General features: G+C 40.1%; 1 protein-coding gene across 1 annotated transcript in view; it reads left to right on the top strand.

Annotated features, from left to right (window-relative positions):
* The window catches only part of LOC118762128, a 92,838-nt gene that overhangs the window by 19,084 nt on the left and 60,917 nt on the right, over positions 1-12,837 (top strand). Inside the window, exon 3 of the mRNA XM_036500469.1 lies at positions 605-751. Within this exon, the coding sequence (XP_036356362.1) occupies positions 605-751 (147 nt within the window). The remainder of the gene's footprint in view (positions 1-604; positions 752-12,837) is intronic.

The raw sequence follows: 12,837 nt of genomic DNA, 5'->3' as shown, positions 1-12,837 counted from the left end.
TTCCACTGAGCTATGTTTAGTAAAACTTCGGTAGTGAGGCAAACCCGACATTAGAATGGGAATGGGATTCCTGATTGGTTGGACGAACAATTAGTTTCAAAATAGTTAAATGAAGAGGTTATATCTGTTTTATCATCCTATTGCAATGGGTGGTAGTGATGTTAATCCGTCGCTTGGTCTAATGTCACTACCTGGTCCTTGGATGACTTTAGCAGAATCCAATCTGTTGTAAGCATTCTGACCAAATCTTCGATCGGAGGATAACTCATTCCCTTCCTCCCACGAATAATGGAAGTGCTGAAAAGGATTATAGTTGCTGCCTCTTTTTTTTTTTTTTTTTTAAACTAAGCCTTCACCTAACCCATGTTACAAAGATTATGTGTCTGCGCATGCTCTCGACGTTAGAAGAAATTCCTTTGTGTACAGTTGTTGATCGATTATAATAAAATGGAGACAGAAATAGAATGACAGGTATGGTTTTTTATTTTTTAGAGAGTAATAAGTAAAAAAAATTATATTTAGACTTAAACATGTCATCATTCTCAAATGTTTTCAAAAGAAGCCTTATTTTTTTGTTAATATTAAATTTAATCCATATTTTCAGAATCAAGTAAAAACATATACTCCTTATACAATCTTGTGTCTAAAACACATGCAGCTAGCTACAGCCAGCTTAATTTGGCCAAAGATCGTTTAGAGAAGCTTAACGAAACGTACAACAATATCATAAGAGAGAAAGAAAACAAAGGAGGTCAGTGACCAATTTTATCCTATGCATTCTTTAGTGAGGGCTACAGAAATAAAATCAAACTGTACCACTTCAGTAATTAAAGTGGTAAATCTCAGTCCCTCATACCACTATTTAAAAAAATTAACTTTTTTTACTGTGCTCGGTTTTGCATAACACTGTGTTAATTCTGATCCAGTAAAGGGGAAAGTTGTTGCAGCAATGATCACCTATCCTTTACCTTCTTTCTCAGCCATAGTCCATACCTAGGACTCCTTTATTCAGCACCTCTTTCATTTCTTGTTCCTTAATCCCCGAATCAGTACCAACTGACTAGATCTATAGCACATAGACGTGAAGGCGCAATGGCCCAGTGGTTAGGGCAGCGGACTCGCGGTCGTAGGATTGCGGTTTTGATTCCCAGACCGGGCGTTGTGAGTGTTTATTGAGCGAAAACACCTAAAGCTCCACGAGGCTCCGGCAGGGATGGTGGTGATCCCTGCTGTACTCTTTCACCACAACTTTCTCTCACTCTTATTTCCTGTTTCTGTTGTACCTGTATTTCAAAAGGCCGGCCTTGTCACTCTCTGTGTCACGCTGAATATCCCCGAGAACTACGTTAAGGGTACACGTTAATTTCACGAGCAGGCTGTTCCGTTGATCGGATCAACCGGAACCCTCGTCGTCGTAACCGACGGAGTGCTTCTCTCTCTTCTCTCTATAGCACATAGATCTAGTCTATTTATCCAATTAAACTGCTTGTTTACCCATCTGAAGACTGTATTACACAATATACAGTATGGTCTTCTGATATGCTGTGCTGTATCGTGTAATGTGCGATGCGAGAAAAGCTATTGCTGTTGCAGCTATTTCTCTGTATACGTTTTTTTTTTCTGAATTGGATGGAAGTAAGAAGAATTTTAGGATAGTGGTGTAATAGTGTTCTAGTGTATTGTACATATATTTGGGTGTTTGAATGTGAATTTTAAGGTTGTGACAGAGACTGTGAGGATTAAAATTTGGCTACAATAACAAACTATACACCTTCGTGATCGGGCGGTCTTTCAATTTTAGGGAGCTTTTCGGTTTGAACGGCAGTTTTTTCTAGCGGTGTCATATGAAATTGCCCCCCTATAATTATGATCCTAGTATCAATCTATTGCATTTCAATCTGTTTTAGGGTTAGGCTTAGGGGTGGGGGGAAGGGTATCTTTTTTCTTCAGAAATGTAAATAAACATAATCTGTTTCTTAAACGAGGGACATATTCATACGGCACAGAATGTTTTTTTACCTCAATAGACGTCATTGATTGGTTGAAATTGCAGAAATTGAAGAAAAAAAAGACAACAAATATCTTACTAACTAAAGAATTTTCTCAATAAAGCCAAGAGAAAAAGATGTTTTATAAACACATTCTACCAGTATACGAGGTTTAAAAGTGTTTAGTTACGTGGAAATTATTTTAAAAAACTGCCGTTCAGACTGAAAAGATCCCAATTTTAGTATTTTTAGTATTTACATGAGAGAGTGGGATTCGAGAGAAATTTACCAGTAATATCTAGCAGTTTGAGCCACCACATATAGGTTCCCTCGTTGACCTGTCTGCTACAGCTTATGTAATGCTGCAGTGAAACCACAACAAAATATAGACTGTGACCCAGTTTCGATTGCCAGTCGGAACGGCTTAACTTCGTTTATCTGACTAATGCTCTTGAGAAAGTTAATAACGTCCCGGCGTTCTACATCACTCAGAACTCCACTATTTTCACAAAATCCTCTAAGTAATAGGTGTAGTGTTACTCGTGAATCTATTAATGGAAGTTTCTTTTATAGCCATGATATTAAAATAGGTTCAGCATTTTTTGTATTTAGTCGTCAATGGCAATAAATTGAATTGTATTCAGTTGCAGAAGAGAAAACGCCTTTAGAAGATTATGTGACCAAGACTGCGGTCTATTATGTTTAAAATTAGCCTCGCGGTAGTAGTTAACTTAATAAATTGTTGGACTCCCAAGTGAAGAGTTGTCAGTTCGTGTACCACCAATGACGTTACATTACATTAATGGCTTAAAATATCAAATCTATCGGGTGGTTTGGCACCACCGTTTGGTCCTTGGGTGGTTTTAGTGATGTTTGCTTTATTGCAAACATTTGGACCAGATTTTCAGTTTCTTCCACTAGTCTCAGAGCTACTGCAAAAATGGCATGGGCGCACCCCATCTTTCACCTATGAGCCATAAAACACCACCCTCCTCCTCTTCCTCAACAACAACAACAACAACAACAGCAGCAGTAGTTACAACTATTATTGGCTGTTTTCTTATAAGTAGCTGTGTATCGACAGCTGCTCCTGATGAAGAAATGTATTATTAAAAGCTGTTTCGTTAACTTGTAACACGGTTGAAGTTTATATTTCTGCGCGGAGTAGCGAACAATAAAAATCTTGAAATAGACAAGACCACTGGTTGTTCAATCTCTCATTTATTACAGAGGGGAAAAGCTAACTAAATATGCATATTTTATAGGTTAGTAGTTTGGCCAGATTGCTCGTCCATGGGCTGAACCATTTTCAGCTCTTAGATGTAAATTTTTCTACCAGACTGCCCCCACTGCAACAGGTGTTGACTGACACCCAACATTCTTTCAATTATGGTGTGCACCATAGTCCGGTTATGACTCGTACCCCAATTCTCCTGTGCATAAATGACTTACTTGACCTGAATTACGGTTACTATGTAAGCAACAACTCATTTGTTGCCTCTGATCACTTGAACCACATGGCTTAAGCAAACGGATTCCTTCGTTTACATACATACGTCCACACGACACATAAACTACATTGTTCCAGTTATAATAGCTATATATGCATAACGCCACCTTATTTCACTACACACACCATATGACACACACCACTGCAACACACGCACTGTTTACTCGCTCCTTATCTCACTTTACAATCGTTCTTCAGCAGCAATCTCACGTTTCCTTTCTGCATCTCTTCTGTCTTCCATTTCTTTCACACCCTTCTACGAAGCTACCTACACGAGGATCTCCCATTCCATTCACACCCTACTTCGAAGCTACCTACACGAGGATATCCCATTCAATTCACACTCTGCTACGAAGCTAGCCACACGAGGAATTTTGTTCTATGGAAGACTATTTTACCCATCCTTTCTTCTTTCTTCTTTTTTTCTTCCGTATATTTCATGTACTTATAATTCAAAGAAGCAACCTTATTACATCTTTTGGTGCTCTAATTCTGACTGAGAAATGAATTCTTAAACAGTACACGTGTCAATAGAATACTCGGCCATTTACACTACAATACAATGGGGAAGCAGTCGAATAACTGGAATATTCAACGTTGGAACAAATGAGAATCAATTTCCTTTTACTTTTGATATGAAATTTATAATACTTATACTGTAATAGCAATTAACTGCAATTGTAATCAACATTCAATGGCGCTTCCTTGCACTAAAACCTGCACATAATCTAAAAGGCTTTAATCGGAAACAGAAGGCTTTGTGTGGTTGTGAGACATTAATGTAAAAAAAAGAAGGTTGATGTGAAGGTGTAGTGAGTAAAGAGATCGACTAACTGAATCATACATAAATATTAATGAAAGGTTATCGAGAGAGAGAGAGAGAGAGAGAGAGAGAGAGAGAGAGAGAGAGAGAGAGAGAGAGAGAGAGAGATAGAGAGAGAGATAATAAACGCAACGTGAAGCCATCTTGAGCGAAGAAAATTAGTCAATGAAAGGCGGCAGGGAACTTGCAAGGTAGAAGCAGGCTCTGTTGAATTAGTATAGTTATTTCTTTTTGAATTTTTAGTCCAGTGTTTGACTCAATTGAGTGGACTGAGCTACGATCGAATTTATTCCACCCCAAACCACATTACACACACACACACACACAACACACACACGCAGGCACGCACGCAGACACGCACACAGACGCACATGATTGGATGCGCTCGGCAGGCATCAATTTTACCATTCAGGTTTCGGGCGTTAATGTTAATTACGCTAAACTCCCACCGTTGCGTGATCGCACGGGTTCCTGTGTGGCCTGAATAATGCTATAACGTAATGTAGATTGTACATCAATAACACTGCTCAACAGCCAATTTTCATCAGGGATATCATATGGGGTTTTATATGTAGTTTTGTCCGCAGATTTCAAAAATGTAATCGGTTTCCTTCTATCAGGCACAGTTTTTCTGATGAGACAAGAGAGGTACATAACTCCCATCAGCAGTATCACTACATGTAAACGTCCTATACAGGTAAATACTGACTATGTCAAGGCATTACAAGAACAGTCCTGATATATTTTGTCATGTCTGTGGTTCATTTATCACAATAATCTTAATATGTGCCTTCACAAGTGAAATCAAGATCTACCTGTTATACTTTGGCTGCTCTCTCGGGGATCAAGATAAGAGTTGGGCCTCGCACTTTATCTGCTCAGCTTGTTCAAATGGACTAAGGGATTGACTAAATAAGGGAAGAGAACAATGCCGTTTGCAATACCTATGATATGGAGGGAGCCAAGGATCATTTCATGGACTGTTATTTCTGCAACATTAATAATGTATGTGGATTTACTGTAAAGACCAAGCATAAGATTGTGTATCCCAACTTGGAATCAGCAAGAAGACCAGTACCACACAACAATGATCTTCCTATTCCAACACCACCATAAAATGGCCTTCAGATGTCTGACGAAGATGTATTTCCTGAAGAAAATACTACTGCTGTGGAAGACACCAAAGTGGATGCAGATTTCAAGATTGAAAATGAAGATGCACCACAGAAATTTTCTCAAGGAGAGTTAAATGATTTAGTTAGAGACTTGTCATTGTTGAAGGATAAAGCTGAACTCGCCTTCAAGAAAAGTATCTGCTTAAGAAAGATGTTTGTATCATTCATTTCAGGAAGAGAAATAGGGGTCTGACTTCATGCTTCTCTGTTGAGGGACCACTTTGTTTCAGTAATAACATTGATGAGTTATTTCGCTGTTTGTTCCAAGAGCATGTTCCAGCTGAATGGCGCTTATTCATTGATTCATCTAAGAGAAGCCTCAAGGCAGTACTACTACACAACGGCAATAAGAAACCATCCATTCCCGCAGTATCCGCCGTATGACTTTCTGGCAAATTTCAAGCCCCTGACTGCCGACAACCCGGATATGCCACCTTAGTACCAGCTGCTACTCTACATCAAGATCACTGTCACAAACTGACCCCTTGAGCAGGACCGTCAATTACCTATTCTCAACGCTTATCGATTCCCAACGCTTACCAACTCCCAGCGCTTGTTATGCGCGTGTATACTCATGCATGCACGCGCGGATGCGCATGTGCGCGCGTACACTAATATGCATGCATGCATGCATGCATGCAGTGTACATATGAATGAATACACATGTGTGGATGTGTGTGGATACGTGGTCGATTTCTTGCTCACCATGCGGTGTTTTCCAACTAACTGTCATCACTGATATAGGGTTATACCAAAATCAAACCACGACACAACGTGACCTTCCTCAGCCAATCGCAGCCCACCTTATGGTAATAACAATCAAAATGGCTGAAGATTAGCATCACACTTGAAACTCAGAGTACCAACGAATTTGAATTAAACTGTTTGATCCATATATAATATATATATATATATATATTATATATATATATATATATATATATATATGTATATATAATTATATCAAAGGGAAATGGAAATTAATAGAAATTTTCATTTCCAGTGGCCTAGCGTGTAAAAATTTAGTCCAAAGACTATGTATTAGTCATAAAAAACAGTGTACATTTAAACACATGAAGAATCCACTCATGGGATTCAGCACGCTAGAAATAACAGCTAGGCTCCATAAACACAAAATTAGGGATAAAATTCGACAGGAATGAAATGAAAAGATAAAAACATTTGACATCTAATTTCCTGCCATTTGCGTGTTGAATTCCATGAGTGGATTCCTTATGTGTTTAAATGTGTTTAAATTTTATGACTAATATTTGAGCACCGCCTTTTAGTCGAGCAAATCGACCCCAGGACTTATTCTTTGTAAGCCTAGTACTTATTCTCTCGGTCTCTTTTGCTGAACCGCTAAGTAACGGGGACGTAAACATACCAGCATCGGTTGTCAAGCGATGTTGGGGGAACAAACACAGACACACAAACACATACACACACACACACACAGACACACACACACACACACACATACATACATATATATATATATATATACGACAGGCTTCTTTCAGTTTCTGTCTACCAAATCCATTCACATGGCCTTTGGTCGGCCCGAGGCTATAGTAGAAGACACTTTCCCAAGGTGCTACGCAGTGGGACTGAACCCGGAACCGTATGGCTGGTAAGCAAGCTACTTACCACACAGCCACATATTTATGTTTCTCTTCTGTGTGTATTCTACTGACAAGGCAAAGCATTCCTAAATGCAAAGTCAGAAATCCGGGATCTAGAATTATCCAGTAATTTTTTACTAGTTTCATCTTGACTCTTTGTTTTCTCTCCGTGTTGATATATGGACAATTAAGGTGGTTGCAGAGTCAGATCATGGCTGCTATTTTCAGCATGGTGGTATCTCGTAGATACCCTAATTTATAATTTTATATATATATATATATATCGCCATGTTGATTCGCTAGCGTCTGCACGAATTTTTTTTCTCTCCTTGTTTCTCTCCTTGTTTCTTTCTGTGTATCTTTCTGTTGAAGAGCGTAGGCTCGAAACATAAAAGACTTGTTTTATTGATATTCCTGAGCGCCATACTAATACAATTGTTTGTTTGTATTCCGCCTGCCTTCGTCTTTTGTTTATTTTCATAAAGCTTCCCGTTTATATATATAGATATATATAATATATATATATATATATATATATTATATATATATATATAGAGAGAGAGAGAGAGAGAGAGAGAGAGAGAGAGGGAGATAGATAGATAGATAGATACAAATTTTTATCTGTACATAGTTAAATGTAAATAAGGAAAACAAATTAACCACATTGTGAGATTCTCATCTGTGTTCGGTGTGGTTTTGTGTGTGCCATTTTTGTGTTCGTAGCCTGTGACTTTCCTGTTTAACAGGTCATTGGTCTGAATATAACTTCAAGTTTGTTGGAGTTGCTTCTGATCTCATTACTGAACACTCATATGTCGTTTTCGACGAGAGACTAATCATATGTTAGACAGAGCTTATATTGATTTCCGACTTTGGAATAAGACCAGCAAATACGGTGAAGCGGGGAAAGTCGATTACATCGACCCCACTGATTAAGTACTACTTATTTTATCGACTCCAAAAGGATGAAAGGCAAAGTCGACCTCGGCAGAATTTGAACTCAGAACATAAAGACAGACGAAATACTGCTAATTATTTTGCCCGGCGTGTTAACGATTCTGCCAGCTCGCCGCCTTAAACAAAACATATATTCTTTTCTACTCTAGGCACAAGGGCCGAAATTTTGGGAGAGGGTCCAGTCGATTAGATCGACTCCAGTACGCAACCGATTCTTACTTTTATCGACCCTGAAAGGATGAAAGGCAAAGTCGACCTCAGCGGAATTTGAACTCAGGACGTAAAGACAGACAAAATACCTATTTCTTTACTACCCACAAGGGCTAAACACAGAGGGGACAAACAAGGACAGACAAACAGATTTAGTCGATTACATCGACCTCAGTGTATAACTGGTACTTAATTTATCGAACTCGAAAGGATGAAAGGTAAAGTCAACCTCCCTCGGCGGAATTTGAACTCAGAACGTAACGGCAGACGAAATACGGCTACGCATTTCGCCCGGCCTGCTAACGTTTCTGCCAGCTCGCCGCTTTAATATAATCTTTTCTACTCTAGGCACAAGGCCCGAAATTTTTGGTGAGGGGGCCCGGTCGATTAGATCGACCCCAGTACGCAACTGGTATTTAATTTATCGAATCCGAATGGATGAAAGGCAAAGTCGACCTCGGTAGAATTTGAACTCAGAACGTAGCGACGGGCGAAATACCTCTAAGCATTTAGCCCGGCGTGTTAACGATTCCTATATGATGTGCAAATGTGTCCATTTATAAAGAAAAAAAGAAATAACGTATGATTTGAGGGAGATATGGCAGCTATTTTTACTCACAAGTCAAGCGACCCTGTACACTAGTTCGTTGTTGCTGTTATATTAGTTCAGCACCTTTTCTCTCTTTTGTTTTTTTATCTTTTTCATGCATAATGTCTCAAGGATGGTAGGATAAGATTTGGAGATGCGGCTGCTATTTCTACTCGCAAGTCCTTCTTCTTCTTCTTCTTCTTCTCCTCCTCCTCCTCCTCCTCCTCTCTTTCTTCCTTCTTCTCTTCTTCTTCTTTTCTTTCTTCTTCTTCTTCTCTCTTCTTCTTCTTCCAATCAGGACTCATGCCATTAGCCACAAAGAATAATCTCTAATTCGAGCCTACTCTAAGCTACTCAGAATGCTGTGGCAACTTGAAGATCCACCCACCACACGCGATAGACTGGCGGTTGCACGGGCGCGAAAGCTACGTTATTATCCTCATTTCGCAAACGGTGGCTTTTAACGGGTGGAGAGCTGAACCATCCTGGGTTACAGAGGATTCGCAATCTAGACTAGGGTTTGAAAGTTTACCACACCATAGTGGGTTACACCATGGTTCCTCTGCTTTGTGGAAGAAGTAGGAAGAAAGAGTGAGAGAAAGTTGTGGTGAAAGAGTACAGCGCGGTTCACTCCTCCACCGCTGGAGCCTCGTGGAGCTTTGGTGTTTTTGCCCAATAAACACTCACAATGCCCAGTCTGGGAATCGAAATCACGTCCTGCCCTAACCACGAGTCTACTGCCCTAACCACTGGGCCATTGCGCCTCCACTCCTGTTGCTCTTGTTAACGTTGTTAACACTTGATCAGCCCGCTTGACTTTCATATTTTCTTTTTTTTTTATGGATAATGTTTCTGAGACTACATTATCAATTGTGTTCTTCAGTAGGATGTGATTTGAGGGAGATTTAGTAGTTACTTCTAGCAGATTAACCGATAGCATAGAGGTTTCCCCACTGGTTCATGATACATTCTCTACTACATGTAGCGTGTACATCTGTCAACGACACCAATTCTCAAGCGTCGAATCCAAACTGCTGAAGTTTACCAGGTCACGGCTAAAATAACGACAGCAACCGACATTAAGGTGAAAGTATTCTGAACTCCAGCCAATATTTCTGCATGTATCTATCAATTATTCATACACTGTGATCAGCCGGACCACCAAGTTTTCGCTATTCTCTTCCCACGGTGCAGTTAGTTCTAACAGCACTACAAAGCAGAATACTGTTACTACGCGCTATTGAACCAACATGTCTGTTAATTTTAATAGAAGGAGACTAACTTCACGTGGTCGAACGGCTTTCTAGAAATAGCAGTGTAATCTCCTGCAAATACCATCCTAGTCAAATCGGCTTCCCAGGCAATACGTTTAAAAATACCAACGCATCTTAACGTTCAGTGAACACAGAACGTTGCTTTCGTTGCCTACTACTCTCTCTCTCTCTCTCTCTCTCTCTCTCTCTCTCTCTCTCTCTCTCTCTCTCACACACACACACACACACTTTCTCTCTCTCTCTTTCACTCACTCCCACTCTCTCATACATACACACATTCTCTCTCTCTCTCTCTCTCTCTCTCCCTCCCTCTGAGATATACAAACATTTATGCCCAACAATGGTATTACAAAATTACGTGTCTGTATTTCATATAAAATGTATTTTCTGTAATTAGGTAAATAAAGTGATAGTCTTTAGTCGACTGGTTCGTACTATCTCTAATCAGCATTGCTTGCTGTCTTTAACAAGGCGAGATACATGAGACAATGTAGTTCAATATATGTTGTGTCTAAGGCGGCGAGCTGTTAGAATCGTTAGCACGCCGGGCTAAATGCTTAGAGGTATTTCGCCCGTCGCTACGTTCTGAGTTCAAATTCTACCGAGGTCGACTTTGCCTTTCATCCTTTCGGATTCGATAAATTAAATACCAGTTGCGTACGCACGCACGCGCACACACACACACACACACACACACACACACACACACACACACACATATTAAAATCTGTTTCGTATCCAGACCTATTATGCTTACACTTTGAGCAAGTGTCTTCTACTTTCGTCTCGAATCGAACAATGCCTTGTGAGTGAATTTGGTGCACGGAAACTGCCTGGAAGCTAGCCATGTGTGTGTGTGTGTATGTATATATGTGTGTGTGTGGGTGACCTTGTGTTTGTGCAGTCCCTTACCTATTTCTTTACTACCCACAAGGGGCTAAACACAGAGAGGACAAACAAGGACAAACGGATTAAGTCGATTATATCGACCCCAGTGCGTAACTGGTACTTATTTAATCGACCCCGAAAGGATGAAAGGCAAAGTCAACCTCGGCGGAATTTAAACTCAGAACGTATACCGCTTGACTATCGGTGTTAAGTTGTTTACACCCCTGTAACTTGGTGATTCGGCAAAAGAGATTGATGGGATGAGTACCAGACTTTAAACAAAGTACTGGGATCAATTTGTTCTTCTAACGCTTCAAGGCGGTGCGGTAGCATGGCCGCAGTCCTATAACTGAACCAAGTAAAGACTAAAGCCATAAGGCCACTAGCGTAGCTAGGGAGCGGGGTTAGTAGGGCGGTCCGCCCCGGGCGACACTTTTAAAGGGGCACCACTTTTGGGTCTACTGTAGGCAATATGCGTTTTTGGTGGGACCCGGGGGCGGCAAACGGAAGGGCCGTCCCGGGCACTGCAAACGGAAAGACCGCCCCGAGTGCATTTTTTTCCCACGCGAGTTCCGGATCCCAGCAATGAACTTTCTGCACTGACACACGAGCTGTGAAGACGCAACCTGATTGGCTCTCCCCCTCTCTCTCTTTCTCTCTCTCTCATACAATACACCAGCTTGCAGATAGGAGCAAAGCCCAGAAGACCACGGCCACTACACACCAACCATTCTATTTATCATTCCATTGTGTATATATGTGTGACCACAATAAACGTGTTTAAAGTTACAACCTTATATATTCTTCATCTGAGTCTACCACCAAATGAGATTACAGCTTTCAGAGTGAGTCATATTAGGTGGCTCAACAACAACCTACCCCATCTATACGCTCATAAATTTGTTTAATAGTTGAGCTCTGATTGGCCGTAATGCAAATGAGTTCATAACTGGGGTCTGGAACTCTCGTGGGAAAAAAAAATTTCGCGCTCCGGGCGGCACACACTCTAGCTAGGTCAATTTTTATCGAAAGAATGGGAAGGGACAGATTATTAAACTGACCCTGTGTATTACAGCTGTATATTTCATCCAGTTTACAGCGATGAGAGATGATGTAAAAAAAAAAACCTGACGTATTTGAACACCGAAGTTAAAACGCAACCAAAACCTGGTATTTTAGTCATTTAATCCGGCACCCTGTCGCTTTTCCGCACCTCTAGACGTCATCGTATGAATGTCTTTATGATTTCATGTATGAAAGTCCAAATTAATGCTTTTCATTCCTCACGTGTACGGATGGAAACCTGCACGCGCACGCGCGCATGTCTTTATGTGAATTATGTGCAGTTGCATTGAAGACAATAGGTAATGTTGATTTGATGGGGTACTGTGTGTATGTGTGTGTGTGGTGTGCATGCGTGCGTATTTATAACGCGATACTGTGTGCAAGGGTTATAGCTCTGCATTAAATATTTACTTTACCAAAGGTATTAAGTCCTCTTTGTTTATAGATTTACCATGTACGTAATATCACTTTAAACTACTCTCCTCTCTCAACCTCTCCCTCGTTCTCTCTTTCTCCTTCTCTCTCTCTCGATATATATATATATATACATACATATATATATATATATATATACATGATATATAATATGTATGCGTGAGTGTGTGTATGTATGTTTGCATGTATGTCTAATATATTCTTTCTGAGATTGGTATGATCAAATCTACTTTTGTTATTTCTTAAATATGAACACAGTGCTCTTTTATTATCGAATTAACAATTAATCTCACAAGAA

Source organism: Octopus sinensis, linkage group LG2 (assembly GCF_006345805.1).
Source record: "Octopus sinensis linkage group LG2, ASM634580v1, whole genome shotgun sequence".
Classification (NCBI taxonomy): Eukaryota; Metazoa; Mollusca; class Cephalopoda; order Octopoda; family Octopodidae; genus Octopus; species Octopus sinensis.
The sequence above is the reverse complement of the archived record's forward strand: the minus strand, read 5'-3'. Positions and strand labels throughout refer to the sequence as shown.